General features: G+C 39.9%; 1 protein-coding gene across 2 annotated transcripts in view; it reads left to right on the top strand.

Annotated features, from left to right (window-relative positions):
* Positions 1 to 11,125, top strand: part of VHAAC39_1 (V-type proton ATPase subunit d 1) — a gene marked incomplete at its 3' end in the record, with an annotated part of 102,461 nt that extends 91,336 nt beyond the window's left edge. The window contains exons 5-6 of one of the 2 annotated variants that reach the window (XM_051211351.1): positions 9,319 to 9,396; positions 10,564 to 11,125. In XM_051211351.1, coding sequence (XP_051071397.1) covers positions 9,319 to 9,373 — 55 coding nt within the window. The remainder of the gene's footprint in view (positions 1 to 9,318; positions 9,397 to 10,563) is intronic. The other variant, XM_051211350.1, reaches the window with a different exon arrangement.
* Between the last annotated feature and the right edge of the window lie 1,010 nt (positions 11,126 to 12,135).

Raw genomic sequence — 12,135 nt, 5'->3', positions numbered from 1 at the left:
GATTATGCCACGTTTTGGTTTGGCCACACCTAAATTTCTTCCATCCATCTCCAACACTAGTCAGCATAGAGCGCCGTGGTATTCGGTGATTGGGCATACGTAATACGTTGCCCAACCACCTCAGTCGATAAATATCCACAACCTCATCAACTGGTTTGCCATCATTCCCTAATACCATGCATCTAACCTCACTATTACTTACCTTGTGATCCCAGCAGATGCGAGCAATATTTCCAAGACATTTGTGGTTAAATACTAGTAACTTACGAATAGTCTCTACCCTTGATGGCCACGTTTCGCAGTCGAAAAGTAGAATCGAACGAAGTGCTGCACAGTATACTTGTCCTTTTATTGATAGACGGATATCTCGCATTCGCCATAGGTGACGTAAGTTGGCAAAAACTAAACGAGCTATTTAAATTTGTGCAGAGACTTCGTCAGACACCAACCCATTAAAGCTGATCAGACTTCCAAGATAAGTGTTGTCGACGCGTTTGACTACTTCACTCCCTATCCTTAGTTCGGGTGTTGACTCAAGTGGGTCCTAAAGTAACAACTTGTATTTAGAGGGGGAGAAACGCATTCTAAACACCCTGACATTGTTGCTCAGTGCTATCAAAAGACTCTGCATTTTATCTGAGACTTCTAAGTCAATAAGGGGACCTCCTGGTTGGTCGATTTCCGAAAATTCAGTCGACGAGAACGTTATTTCTAGCAGTGGGTCTATGATGAAATTGAACAAAAATGGTGATAGTGGACAGCCTTTTTGGACACCACTTGAGATTACGAAATCCGATGACAGTTCTTCATAATCTCTGACTCGGCTGGTAGTGTTCGAGTAAAGAACCCTCACAAGGTTTACGTACTTCTGAGGTACACCTTTCAATGACAGGTACTGCTACAGAACCTCTCGGTCAATGGAGTCAAATGCTGCTTTTAAGTCAAGAAAAACTGTCATTGTTGGATGCCGATGAGCATGCCTGTGTTCTAGAACTCGGCAAATGTTAAACATGTGGTCGATGCAGCTACGACCAGGTCTGAAGCCAGCCTGGTTTTCTCTTATTTGTAGTTTACGAGTCTTAGTGAGGCGTCCGATAATTATTGAGGAGCGGCCAAACCAAAACGTGGCATCAGTGCTTGAAGTCATTAACTTCTAGTCCTAGCCGTGTTGGTGGATGCAGACTACTTGATTGGGATCCGCGCGGCCATCGTAACTAATAGGTGGAGACTGGATGACATGGCTCCGAACCGATCACAATGGCGTCGGTGTATACACTCCCTGTCTTCCCTTAAACCTTGAGATTGAAACTGGTTTGTACCTTTCTTTCTACGAACCAGTTCTTTCTTGTATTATGTTCTTATATGCAATCTTTCTTTTATATATAAAGCTGTTTGGTGTTACCTACGGCAGCTGCCTTTCCATTATCTCTTGTTTTCATTGCCCCGAACCGTATGAGGGCTGGGATACTGCCCGGGTGCCTAAACCGAAAAAGGTGGTTTACTTAGGTAGCCACATTCCGAGCCTTTGACCTAAACATTTAATCCACAAGGCAGTGGAGCAACGTAAGGAAATGCAGTCCCATAGTAGTCGACGACCAACAATTGGTTCATACGCCATTTGTTCCTTCAGGATACTGGACAAAGAGTGTACAAAGCAATTTTAGTCTCACGGTTTAAGGGAAGACAGGGAGTGTATACACCAACACCATTGTGATCGATTCGGAGCCATGTCTCCACCTATTAGTTACGATGGTCACGCGGACCCCAATCAAGTAGTTTGCATCTATCAACATGGCTCAAACCAGAAGTTAGTGACTATGGATTATGCCACGTTTTGGTTTGGCCACACCTAAATTTCTTCCATCCATCTCCAACACTAGTCAGCATAGAGCGCCGTGGTATTCGGTGATTGGGCATACGTAATACGTTGCCCAACCACCTCAGTCGATAAATATCCACAACCTCATCAACTGGTTTGCCATCATTCCCTAATACCATGCATCTAACCTCACTATTACTTACCTTGTGATCCCAGCAGATGCGAGCAATATTTCCAAGACATTTGTGGTTAAATACTAGTAACTTACGAATAGTCTCTACCCTTGATGGCCACGTTTCGCAGTCGAAAAGTAGAATCGAACGAAGTGCTGCACAGTATACTTGTCCTTTTATTGATAGACGGATATCTCGCATTCGCCATAGGTGACGTAAGTTGGCAAAAACTAAACGAGCTATTTAAATTTGTGCAGAGACTTCGTCAGACACCAACCCATTAAAGCTGATCAGACTTCCAAGATAAGTGTTGTCGACGCGTTTGACTACTTCACTCCCTATCCTTAGTTCGGGTGTTGACTCAAGTGGGTCCTAAAGTAACAACTTGTATTTAGAGGGGAGAAACGCATTCTAAACACCCTGACATTGTTGCTCAGTGCTATCAAAAGACTCTGCATTTTATCTGAGACTTCTAAGTCAATAAGGGGACCTCCTGGTTGGTCGATTTCCGAAAATTCAGTCGACGAGAACGTTATTTCTAGCAGTGGGTCTATGATGAAATTGAACAAAAATGGTGATAGTGGACAGCCTTTTTGGACACCACTTGAGATTACGAAATCCGATGACAGTTCTTCATAATCTCTGACTCGGCTGGTAGTGTTCGAGTAAAGAACCCTCACAAGGTTTACGTACTTCTGAGGTACACCTTTCAATGACAGGTACTGCTACAGAACCTCTCGGTCAATGGAGTCAAATGCTGCTTTTAAGTCAAGAAAAACTGTCATTGTTGGATGCCGATGAGCATGCCTGTGTTCTAGAACTCGGCAAATGTTAAACATGTGGTCGATGCAGCTACGACCAGGTCTGAAGCCAGCCTGGTTTTCTCTTATTTGTAGTTTACGAGTCTTAGTGAGGCGTCCGATAATTATTGAGGAGCGGCCAAACCAAAACGTGGCATCAGTGCTTGAAGTCATTAACTTCTAGTCCTAGCCGTGTTGGTGGATGCAGACTACTTGATTGGGATCCGCGCGGCCATCGTAACTAATAGGTGGAGACTGGATGACATGGCTCCGAACCGATCACAATGGCGTCGGTGTATACACTCCCTGTCTTCCCTTAAACCTTGAGATTGAAACTGGTTTGTACCTTTCTTTCTACGAACCAGTTCTTTCTTGTATTATGTTCTTATATGCAATCTTTCTTTTATATATAAAGCTGTTTGGTGTTACCTACGGCAGCTGCCTTTCCATTATCTCTTGTTTTCATTGCCCCGAACCGTATGAGGGCTGGGATACTGCCCGGGTGCCTAAACCGAAAAAGGTGGTTTACTTAGGTAGCCACATTCCGAGCCTTTGACCTAAACATTTAATCCACAAGGCAGTGGAGCAACGTAAGGAAATGCAGTCCCATAGTAGTCGACGACCAACAATTGGTTCATACGCCATTTGTTCCTTCAGGATACTGGACAAAGAGTGTACAAAGCAATTTTAGTCTCACGGTTTAAGGGAAGACAGGGAGTGTATACACCAACACCATTGTGATCGATTCGGAGCCATGTCTCCACCTATTAGTTACGATGGTCACGCGGACCCCAATCAAGTAGTTTGCATCTATCAACATGGCTCAAACCAGAAGTTAGTGACTATGGATTATGCCACGTTTTGGTTTGGCCACACCTAAATTTCTTCCATCCATCTCCAACACTAGTCAGCATAGAGCGCCGTGGTATTCGGTGATTGGGCATACGTAATACGTTGCCCAACCACCTCAGTCGATAAATATCCACAACCTCATCAACTGGTTTGCCATCATTCCCTAATACCATGCATCTAACCTCACTATTACTTACCTTGTGATCCCAGCAGATGCGAGCAATATTTCCAAGACATTTGTGGTTAAATACTAGTAACTTACGAATAGTCTCTACCCTTGATGGCCACGTTTCGCAGTCGAAAAGTAGAATCGAACGAAGTGCTGCACAGTATACTTGTCCTTTTATTGATAGACGGATATCTCGCATTCGCCATAGGTGACGTAAGTTGGCAAAAACTAAACGAGCTATTTAAATTTGTGCAGAGACTTCGTCAGACACCAACCCATTAAAGCTGATCAGACTTCCAAGATAAGTGTTGTCGACGCGTTTGACTACTTCACTCCCTATCCTTAGTTCGGGTGTTGACTCAAGTGGGTCCTAAAGTAACAACTTGTATTTAGAGGGGAGAAACGCATTCTAAACACCCTGACATTGTTGCTCAGTGCTATCAAAAGACTCTGCATTTTATCTGAGACTTCTAAGTCAATAAGGGGACCTCCTGGTTGGTCGATTTCCGAAAATTCAGTCGACGAGAACGTTATTTCTAGCAGTGGGTCTATGATGAAATTGAACAAAAATGGTGATAGTGGACAGCCTTTTTGGACACCACTTGAGATTACGAAATCCGATGACAGTTCTTCATAATCTCTGACTCGGCTGGTAGTGTTCGAGTAAAGAACCCTCACAAGGTTTACGTACTTCTGAGGTACACCTTTCAATGACAGGTACTGCTACAGAACCTCTCGGTCAATGGAGTCAAATGCTGCTTTTAAGTCAAGAAAAACTGTCATTGTTGGATGCCGATGAGCATGCCTGTGTTCTAGAACTCGGCAAATGTTAAACATGTGGTCGATGCAGCTACGACCAGGTCTGAAGCCAGCCTGGTTTTCTCTTATTTGTAGTTTACGAGTCTTAGTGAGGCGTCCGATAATTATTGAGGAGCGGCCAAACCAAAACGTGGCATCAGTGCTTGAAGTCATTAACTTCTAGTCCTAGCCGTGTTGGTGGATGCAGACTACTTGATTGGGATCCGCGCGGCCATCGTAACTAATAGGTGGAGACTGGATGACATGGCTCCGAACCGATCACAATGGCGTCGGTGTATACACTCCCTGTCTTCCCTTAAACCTTGAGATTGAAACTGGTTTGTACCTTTCTTTCTACGAACCAGTTCTTTCTTGTATTATGTTCTTATATGCAATCTTTCTTTTATATATAAAGCTGTTTGGTGTTACCTACGGCAGCTGCCTTTCCATTATCTCTTGTTTTCATTGCCCCGAACCGTATGAGGGCTGGGATACTGCCCGGGTGCCTAAACCGAAAAAGGTGGTTTACTTAGGTAGCCACATTCCGAGCCTTTGACCTAAACATTTAATCCACAAGGCAGTGGAGCAACGTAAGGAAATGCAGTCCCATGGTAGTCGACGACCAACAATCGGTTCATACGCCATTTTTTCTTTCAGGACATTGGAGCCCATGAGCATCGTTGGTTAGGAATCAGGGTTTTCTAACTACCCTATGTGGATCCTCCGTATCCACCAACCTGGTTCAAACGCGTGACATTCGCTTTTCGTCTTCTCGATTTCGTACAGAACACCCCCGCTACGAAAAGGCTGTGAGTAGGACTTCCCTGACAGTGTTTGTGTGCACGTGGCCTCTTGAGAGCATTTCGAGATGGAGTGCAGGCTATGTGTGACTTTATTTGTTCCTGGAATTTACCTTTGGCTTTTTCAACTCTTATTGATCCTAATGTGGCTTTTCTGCGTCCATTAGGGCGCAAGCAAGTGCGTGTTCGTGTTAGATCATGATCACATCGCAAACATGTACTCCAGAACTAGCGAGAGTCTTCTCTCTAGCTTCTAACGATCACTGATGACAGTATGGTCTGTTTGAGTCCATCGTTATTTTGGTGCAAGGGGTCGCCGCCATGTTAGACAGTGTCTCGCCTTATGCTTGAAATTAGTGCTTGGTAAAAATGAACGATTGTCTGAGCACAGATGCAACAGACGGTCACCATTATCTGTTCGTTGAGCCGGAATACTAAAATACCCACTTAAATGTCTCACTTGGGCATTAAAGTCACCTGATACGAGTACTATGTCTGAGCGTTTAGCTTTTTGAAGAAGTTCAAAAACCTTTCTGTAAAAGTCATCTTTCGCCTAATCTGAACTTCAGTCTGGGAGTGTAGGCGGAAACGACGAAAAGACAACGACATGTGTCCCTATCCTTTCGAGAGCTATATAGACGCCCGCCAGTCTACAAGAACTAGTCATCTGGTCGCCAGATGAAAGAATGGTGTATCTCGTCGGCTCTCCGTTCTGTCGTGGTGAGGTCAAGTGAATGACCACACTAGGATCATGTGTATGTGTTTCGGAGACACAGCATACATCAGTGGTACGAGATTCTGGGGTTTTAGCCAAGAAGGCCTGTTGGCCGATTTGACATTGGGTGCGTAAGTTTAGGGTTCTGATGTGTAGTTTAGAGCGTGGTTTCAGTAGACCTGGGAAAGTGTTTCGCCTACTAGAATCTTTGGCCGTGGTGACACTTGGGGAGGAAGTTTAGAGTTGAAAGTCTGGGTAGGAGGAATAATATTAATTGAAGAGGGAGATTGATTATGAATACAGTGATGTTGAGTGCTGTTAGAGGTATAAGGGTGGTTATCACTTCCCGGCTGCCCACACTGTGGAAGGGTTCTTCTGGAGGCACCTGAAAAGGAAATTGGATTAGAGGTGGTCTTAGTGACCTGAGAGCGCATCCGCAGTGCCCAAGGGACAACTGCTTGAGGTCGGTCACACACGACCTTTTTGTGAATAATTTTCGTGTTAGCTCCGTAGTTGTTGGGACCTTACCGCCGGAGACGGAAATCCGTGGGATAAGGCGAGGTGTGTGTTTTTAGGGTCGACCTTTTCTAACCCCAACCCTCCTTGCGAGAAGGCATTATCGCTCTCATGCTGGTTGTCTGAAGGAAACACCTTACTGCCGTCACACCTCTGTACAGTCAGTAGTACGACTTCGCCCTCGGACCTTGGGTTTGCTACTTTTAATCTTACCGACCTGTCTAGCATGGTAGGACTTTGAGGAAGAATTGTTCTAGCCAGTACAGCTCGATTGATTCATCACGATAGGCAAGCCCGACCACCACGTCAAGGTAGCGGCAACGGTTGGAGCTGAAATTCTGATTAGTGAGCGTCAATGTCTCATTCACGTAATAAACCATAAAGCTGTCAAGATATTTTTTGAAATTTTATTTCCTGGATTTAGTTATTAATACAAATCTTGCTAGTAGGTATAGTTATGGATTTTTCTAAGCAGTTGGTACGATTTCGGAACTGGGAATAAATTGTAGGATATTGGTCATTTCTGTCTTGCTGAAACTTCAAGGTAATAAGTACTTTTGGTTCGCTTTGTAGATATTGTTGTCGTCAAGACGAACGAACTCAGTTATCACTTCAAAGTAGAAAAGGGATTGGTTTAAAATATCACAGCAATGAGCATGTGCTGAGTTTTGTAAGTTATAACAGGGTCTGGTTACAAATCTCTTTCACAACTATTAGTTGACTAAATTGTTGGACTATATTCATCAAGGTACATGGTTCTTAGCAACTTATGTGTACTGACTTCCAGTACCTGTATAGAATTCAAGTGTATTATACAACTTTCAAATGGTCAGCACTAGATATTTGAACATGCAAACTGCGAGTGCTCCGAATGGGCAGAGATTGGTTTCAAGGGAAGTGAATAGTTATAACTTAGTATTTGGCGGCTGATATACCAAAAGATTACGTTGGATTATAAAAGGATAGATAACTTCTACGAGTGTCCCTTGAATCCCAAAAATATCAATGTGAAATACAGTATTCATCAGTTCTTGAAATCATGACATCATGCGTGATTTAAACTTTATAGCGGCTGTTTAAGATTTTTTAGTCGGAATTACTTTCCAAGAATCTAATTATGATAACCTTACTCGTTCTCATATAATACAGGAAAGGTCACATCTCGAGTTTTCAACAAATCACGATCAAAGCTTTTTATTATAGAGCATGCACTAACTAGTTATTATGTTTAATTTTATCCTTCAAAAGTATTTATATTTCATGATATTAATTGTTTAGACTCGTTTTATAGTTAATCTTTAAAACATATTCTTACTTGTACGCTACAAACCTACCCTTCATCTCACGTCTTTACTGTCACAAACTAAACATCACTTCTGTTCAGTTTAACCATGTTATAACTTGTCAGTGGAATGCTGCTTGTTTTGTCGTTTGAATGCTAATTGTTTTGGTTCTTTTAATGCTACTTTTTATATCTGGTCGTCGCTATTTGGTATGTCGGAAACGCTTATCACTTATACTCCGAACGAGGGACCTCTGCAATCCCCACGACGCGAAAGTAAGAACACAAAGACTGGGATAAATGAAGCTTTATTAACCCCCCAAACACGACGACGACGACCTTAGTCGAAAAACACATTTATGTATTGAATGTACACCCATTTTGAATAATAATTAGGATGAAATCACATATATGAAAAATACTTAGAGTTATAACAAATCACAGACTGATTATAGTTCGTGTCAATGGAATAAAAGAATATCGTATATTATACAGAATAAAATATCATACGACAGAAGAAAACAAATAATACAGTGAATGATCGTCACATTGAATCAAAACGGAAGTAATGTTGAGTAAGAATCACAATTAGTAAATCAACTGAAAATTGATTTTTCTTCCCATCATATCGAACCATAAGCCTCCTAACCATAGAGAAAGTAGGACCTAGCACGAATATGTATCCATCCAAGTTGCTGCACCCCGGATCGGGACTTCAATGAAGAAAGCTAATGAGATAATAAACAGAGGGAAAACAGTACCACATATTACAGCGGTAGGCCTAAAATAACAAACAATGAAAAGTATGGCATGACACAGCTCACGATTTAGAGGTAGCTAATGAGTACACCACTATGATCGATTTCGGGTTAACACATGATGTGAAAATCTATGGGACGACACATGTTAAGCGTAAAAAAACCACCGAATCGAATGCTTCGAGATGGCAACGTTTATCAAACTACCAACTCAACTACTTATAAATAAATTGTCAGACTCTGGGATTACTCACATGATATGGGCGGTTCTAAAGCATCTACTATGGTTGAACGTAAAGATCGTCACCATCTCCCAAAAGCGTAAAGTAGGACTAACCAACCTATGGTACATCCTGCTTTTTCGACCAGATTGAATTCGCGACGGCCTAAAAAGGTGATATTAGCCTATCTGGCTCTCATCATACCGAAATTGATTTCATTTGCTGCTATGCCAAAACCAGCATTCAGATAATTACACGGTTATACAAAGCTCTTGAATGCGTGTCTTCAAATACATCCAATGATATAAAATTATTTTACTATCATCACTTGTTGCCTCAGTAGTATCTTTTGTTTCATAACAATTTTTCCACTGAACTTTTATGAGCGACGTTTCCACTTGTGCTTGTTTTTCAGAACTATTCCTCCTTGTTTGAAGAAACTGGCGAGGGCTTTGGAGATAAGACATTAGAAGATAAATTCTTTGAATATGAAGTAAGATATGTTCATTTATATCGGTTTTCCTTGTTTCCTTCTCGGAGTTTATTTAGCTTAGGCATATTTTAGTCTGTATAGCAAGAAGGAATAAACTGAGTTGTGTCCCCTAATTTTCCACTCTAGAATATTCACATATCTAAACAGGTTCATTTATGGGACTGAGGTTACATGTAATTACCCCCATAATTGTATGTTTCTCATATTAACTGTGCATGAACGATAATTCAGAAGACATATATCGAAATAGTAGAAAATTAATTACCATTTTGTATTCACAATTCGTTATTATCTCAGCTGTTTTAAATAATTCATAAATCAGAATGTAGAACTTCAGCTGCGCAACTAGAAATAGATGGGTATGTTTTGTTTACCTACAGTAGGCTGTTCCTTTAAACGCTCCAAGCACCGAAGCACAATCACCAATTAATCTCGAAAATAACTACAAGAAGTTCACTCGCGGAAATATTCTAGTAGACGTATGTAACATCCTTCTTGTGTTTGTATTTCATAGCTAAAAGAGGTCTATCCTTTAAAATTGAAATTTATTCAGTACATTTTTGATGCCACCAAAGGAAATAATATTGTGTATTAATTATCATTTCAAAAAAGTTAAATAAAAGAAATCGAAGCAGTATATCTTTTATAGGGAAAATTACAGAATAATCATCTAGTGTGCTATTGGTTTTATTTTTCACAGCAAGCATTGTCTTGTGAGGAAAACGTTAATGACAACTCCCATCCTCCAAAGCTGTAAGACCAGGTCATACGTGGACAATAATTATATATATATATATATATATATATATATATATATATATATATATATATATATATAGAGAGAGAGAGAGAGAGAGAGAAGTTACTCATCAACCAATTGGATTATCGGAAAATGTTCAGTGTCATCAACATGGTCTAGGATTTTCATTCTAACAGATGAAAACAAAATTGGATGTGACGTTTGTGTATGAGTCCATTAATGGCACCTCAAGTTGTGGTAAAGGACAGCTAAATTGACAAAAAATTTTGTACTATTTTATGCAGCTGGTCTGGCTAAATGATCAAACCAACAAACTTTCACACGACTTTACAAACTTAAAGTTCACTTTTTTTCTGTTTACTAATTTGTTTAGTAACAAAATTTCCTAATTAACTAATCCATTTTAGGTCCAATTGAATGTAGACGCCTTCTTACAGCAGTTTCATTATGGTATATTCTATGCCCTTCTTAAATTAAAGGAACAAGAAATGAGAAACATTGTTTGGATTGCGGAATGCGTTTCTCAACGTCATCGTACCAAAATTGACTCTTATATCAATATTTTATGACATGAATATGATGTTTTGTTGGAAAACTATTCCACGCTTAAAATGCGTTCTAAGCATAATGTTTTTGACTATTATATCTTACTTTGGATTTATTTATAATTTAAACTCGTTAAAAATTTACGTAAATTATTTTTTCTGTATGATTAATTCCAAGTGATTATCAAAACGTTTAAGTCGTCTGAATCATTAATATCAATTTTGAGATTTCCTTTCGCAACTATCATTTTACTTGGATTCTTTCATTCTTTCTCCTAACACCTGGTTCTTTGTTAATGTTGTGTTGGAATGTCAATAAGCTATGTTGCAGTTCTCTGAATTTTGTTTAACTAGGTTTGTACTTTAAGTGTCACACTAGTTGTTAGTGACGTGAATTAATTATATTAACTTCTAGTACAGTAAACACCTAGTTTTTAAACTAAGATTTTTTCACATGCATTCCCATTAATTACTGAGTTTCAGTTTTTATGTGAAGAAAGTCTCTGTTTCTGTTTGTCAACACCTGAGATGTAACTCGACGGAAGCAGGTCAATATCATCATGAGTAATGTCTGCTTCTTGATGGGAAATCAAGATATTTCATCGTTGCTTAATAATAAATTTGTGTTTTATCAATAACCACAGAATTCCTAACGCTTTCTAAGGGAATACTTCTCTAGAAAACGAAGGAATCCCTGATATATTTTAGAAATTAGTTTCAAGATAATGTACTGTTGGTTCAACGTCACTGGCATTTGGTTGCCAAATTAGTTACACCATAAACGATCTTGGTGAATCACGTATACATCTCAGACGCTCACCATTTTATTACAATTTTACTCATTTCTCATTACTTCCCAATCACAAGAAGGATATGCAAAACGCAATGCAGAGGTTTGCAGTTTGTTTTACTTCTGAATAGTTTTATCAGTTTGTCTTTTTATACCTCGTCGGAATTTAAGGTGTAACACAACTAATCGTGTTCTGAAATCTCTGAATTTAAAATGTTCCACGGCATCAGTGATCTAGGAAGCAGCACGTTTCACTCTTTTGGCATTTGAAAAAGTGAGAATTACGTCGACCACAGACGTGTGCTATGTATTTGATAAGAACGGTAAATACTTAGATATTTCAAGTCCAAGTGACCTTGACCGGACACTTGAAATTTGTAACATTTTATTTGTTTGTGGTAAAAAGCCTTTTGCCATATAGCCGTTTGATAAATTGACCAGGTTTCAATTAACTAAATATTGTGTTAATCTGAATTATTCATCAAGATATCGAGAATAAGTATTTCATATACGTGTTGAATAATCATTCCATTTGGTTATATATATATATAGTCGTATAACTTCTATGTATATCCATATCCCTTTATATACTACTTATGCCGATATAAGTATCACACCACAGAATGTCTATGTTCTTACGTACC

This window comes from Schistosoma haematobium, chromosome ZW, assembly GCF_000699445.3.
Source record: "Schistosoma haematobium chromosome ZW, whole genome shotgun sequence".
NCBI classification, from domain to species: Eukaryota; Metazoa; Platyhelminthes; class Trematoda; order Strigeidida; family Schistosomatidae; genus Schistosoma; species Schistosoma haematobium.
The sequence above is the reverse complement of the archived record's forward strand: the minus strand, read 5'-3'. Positions and strand labels throughout refer to the sequence as shown.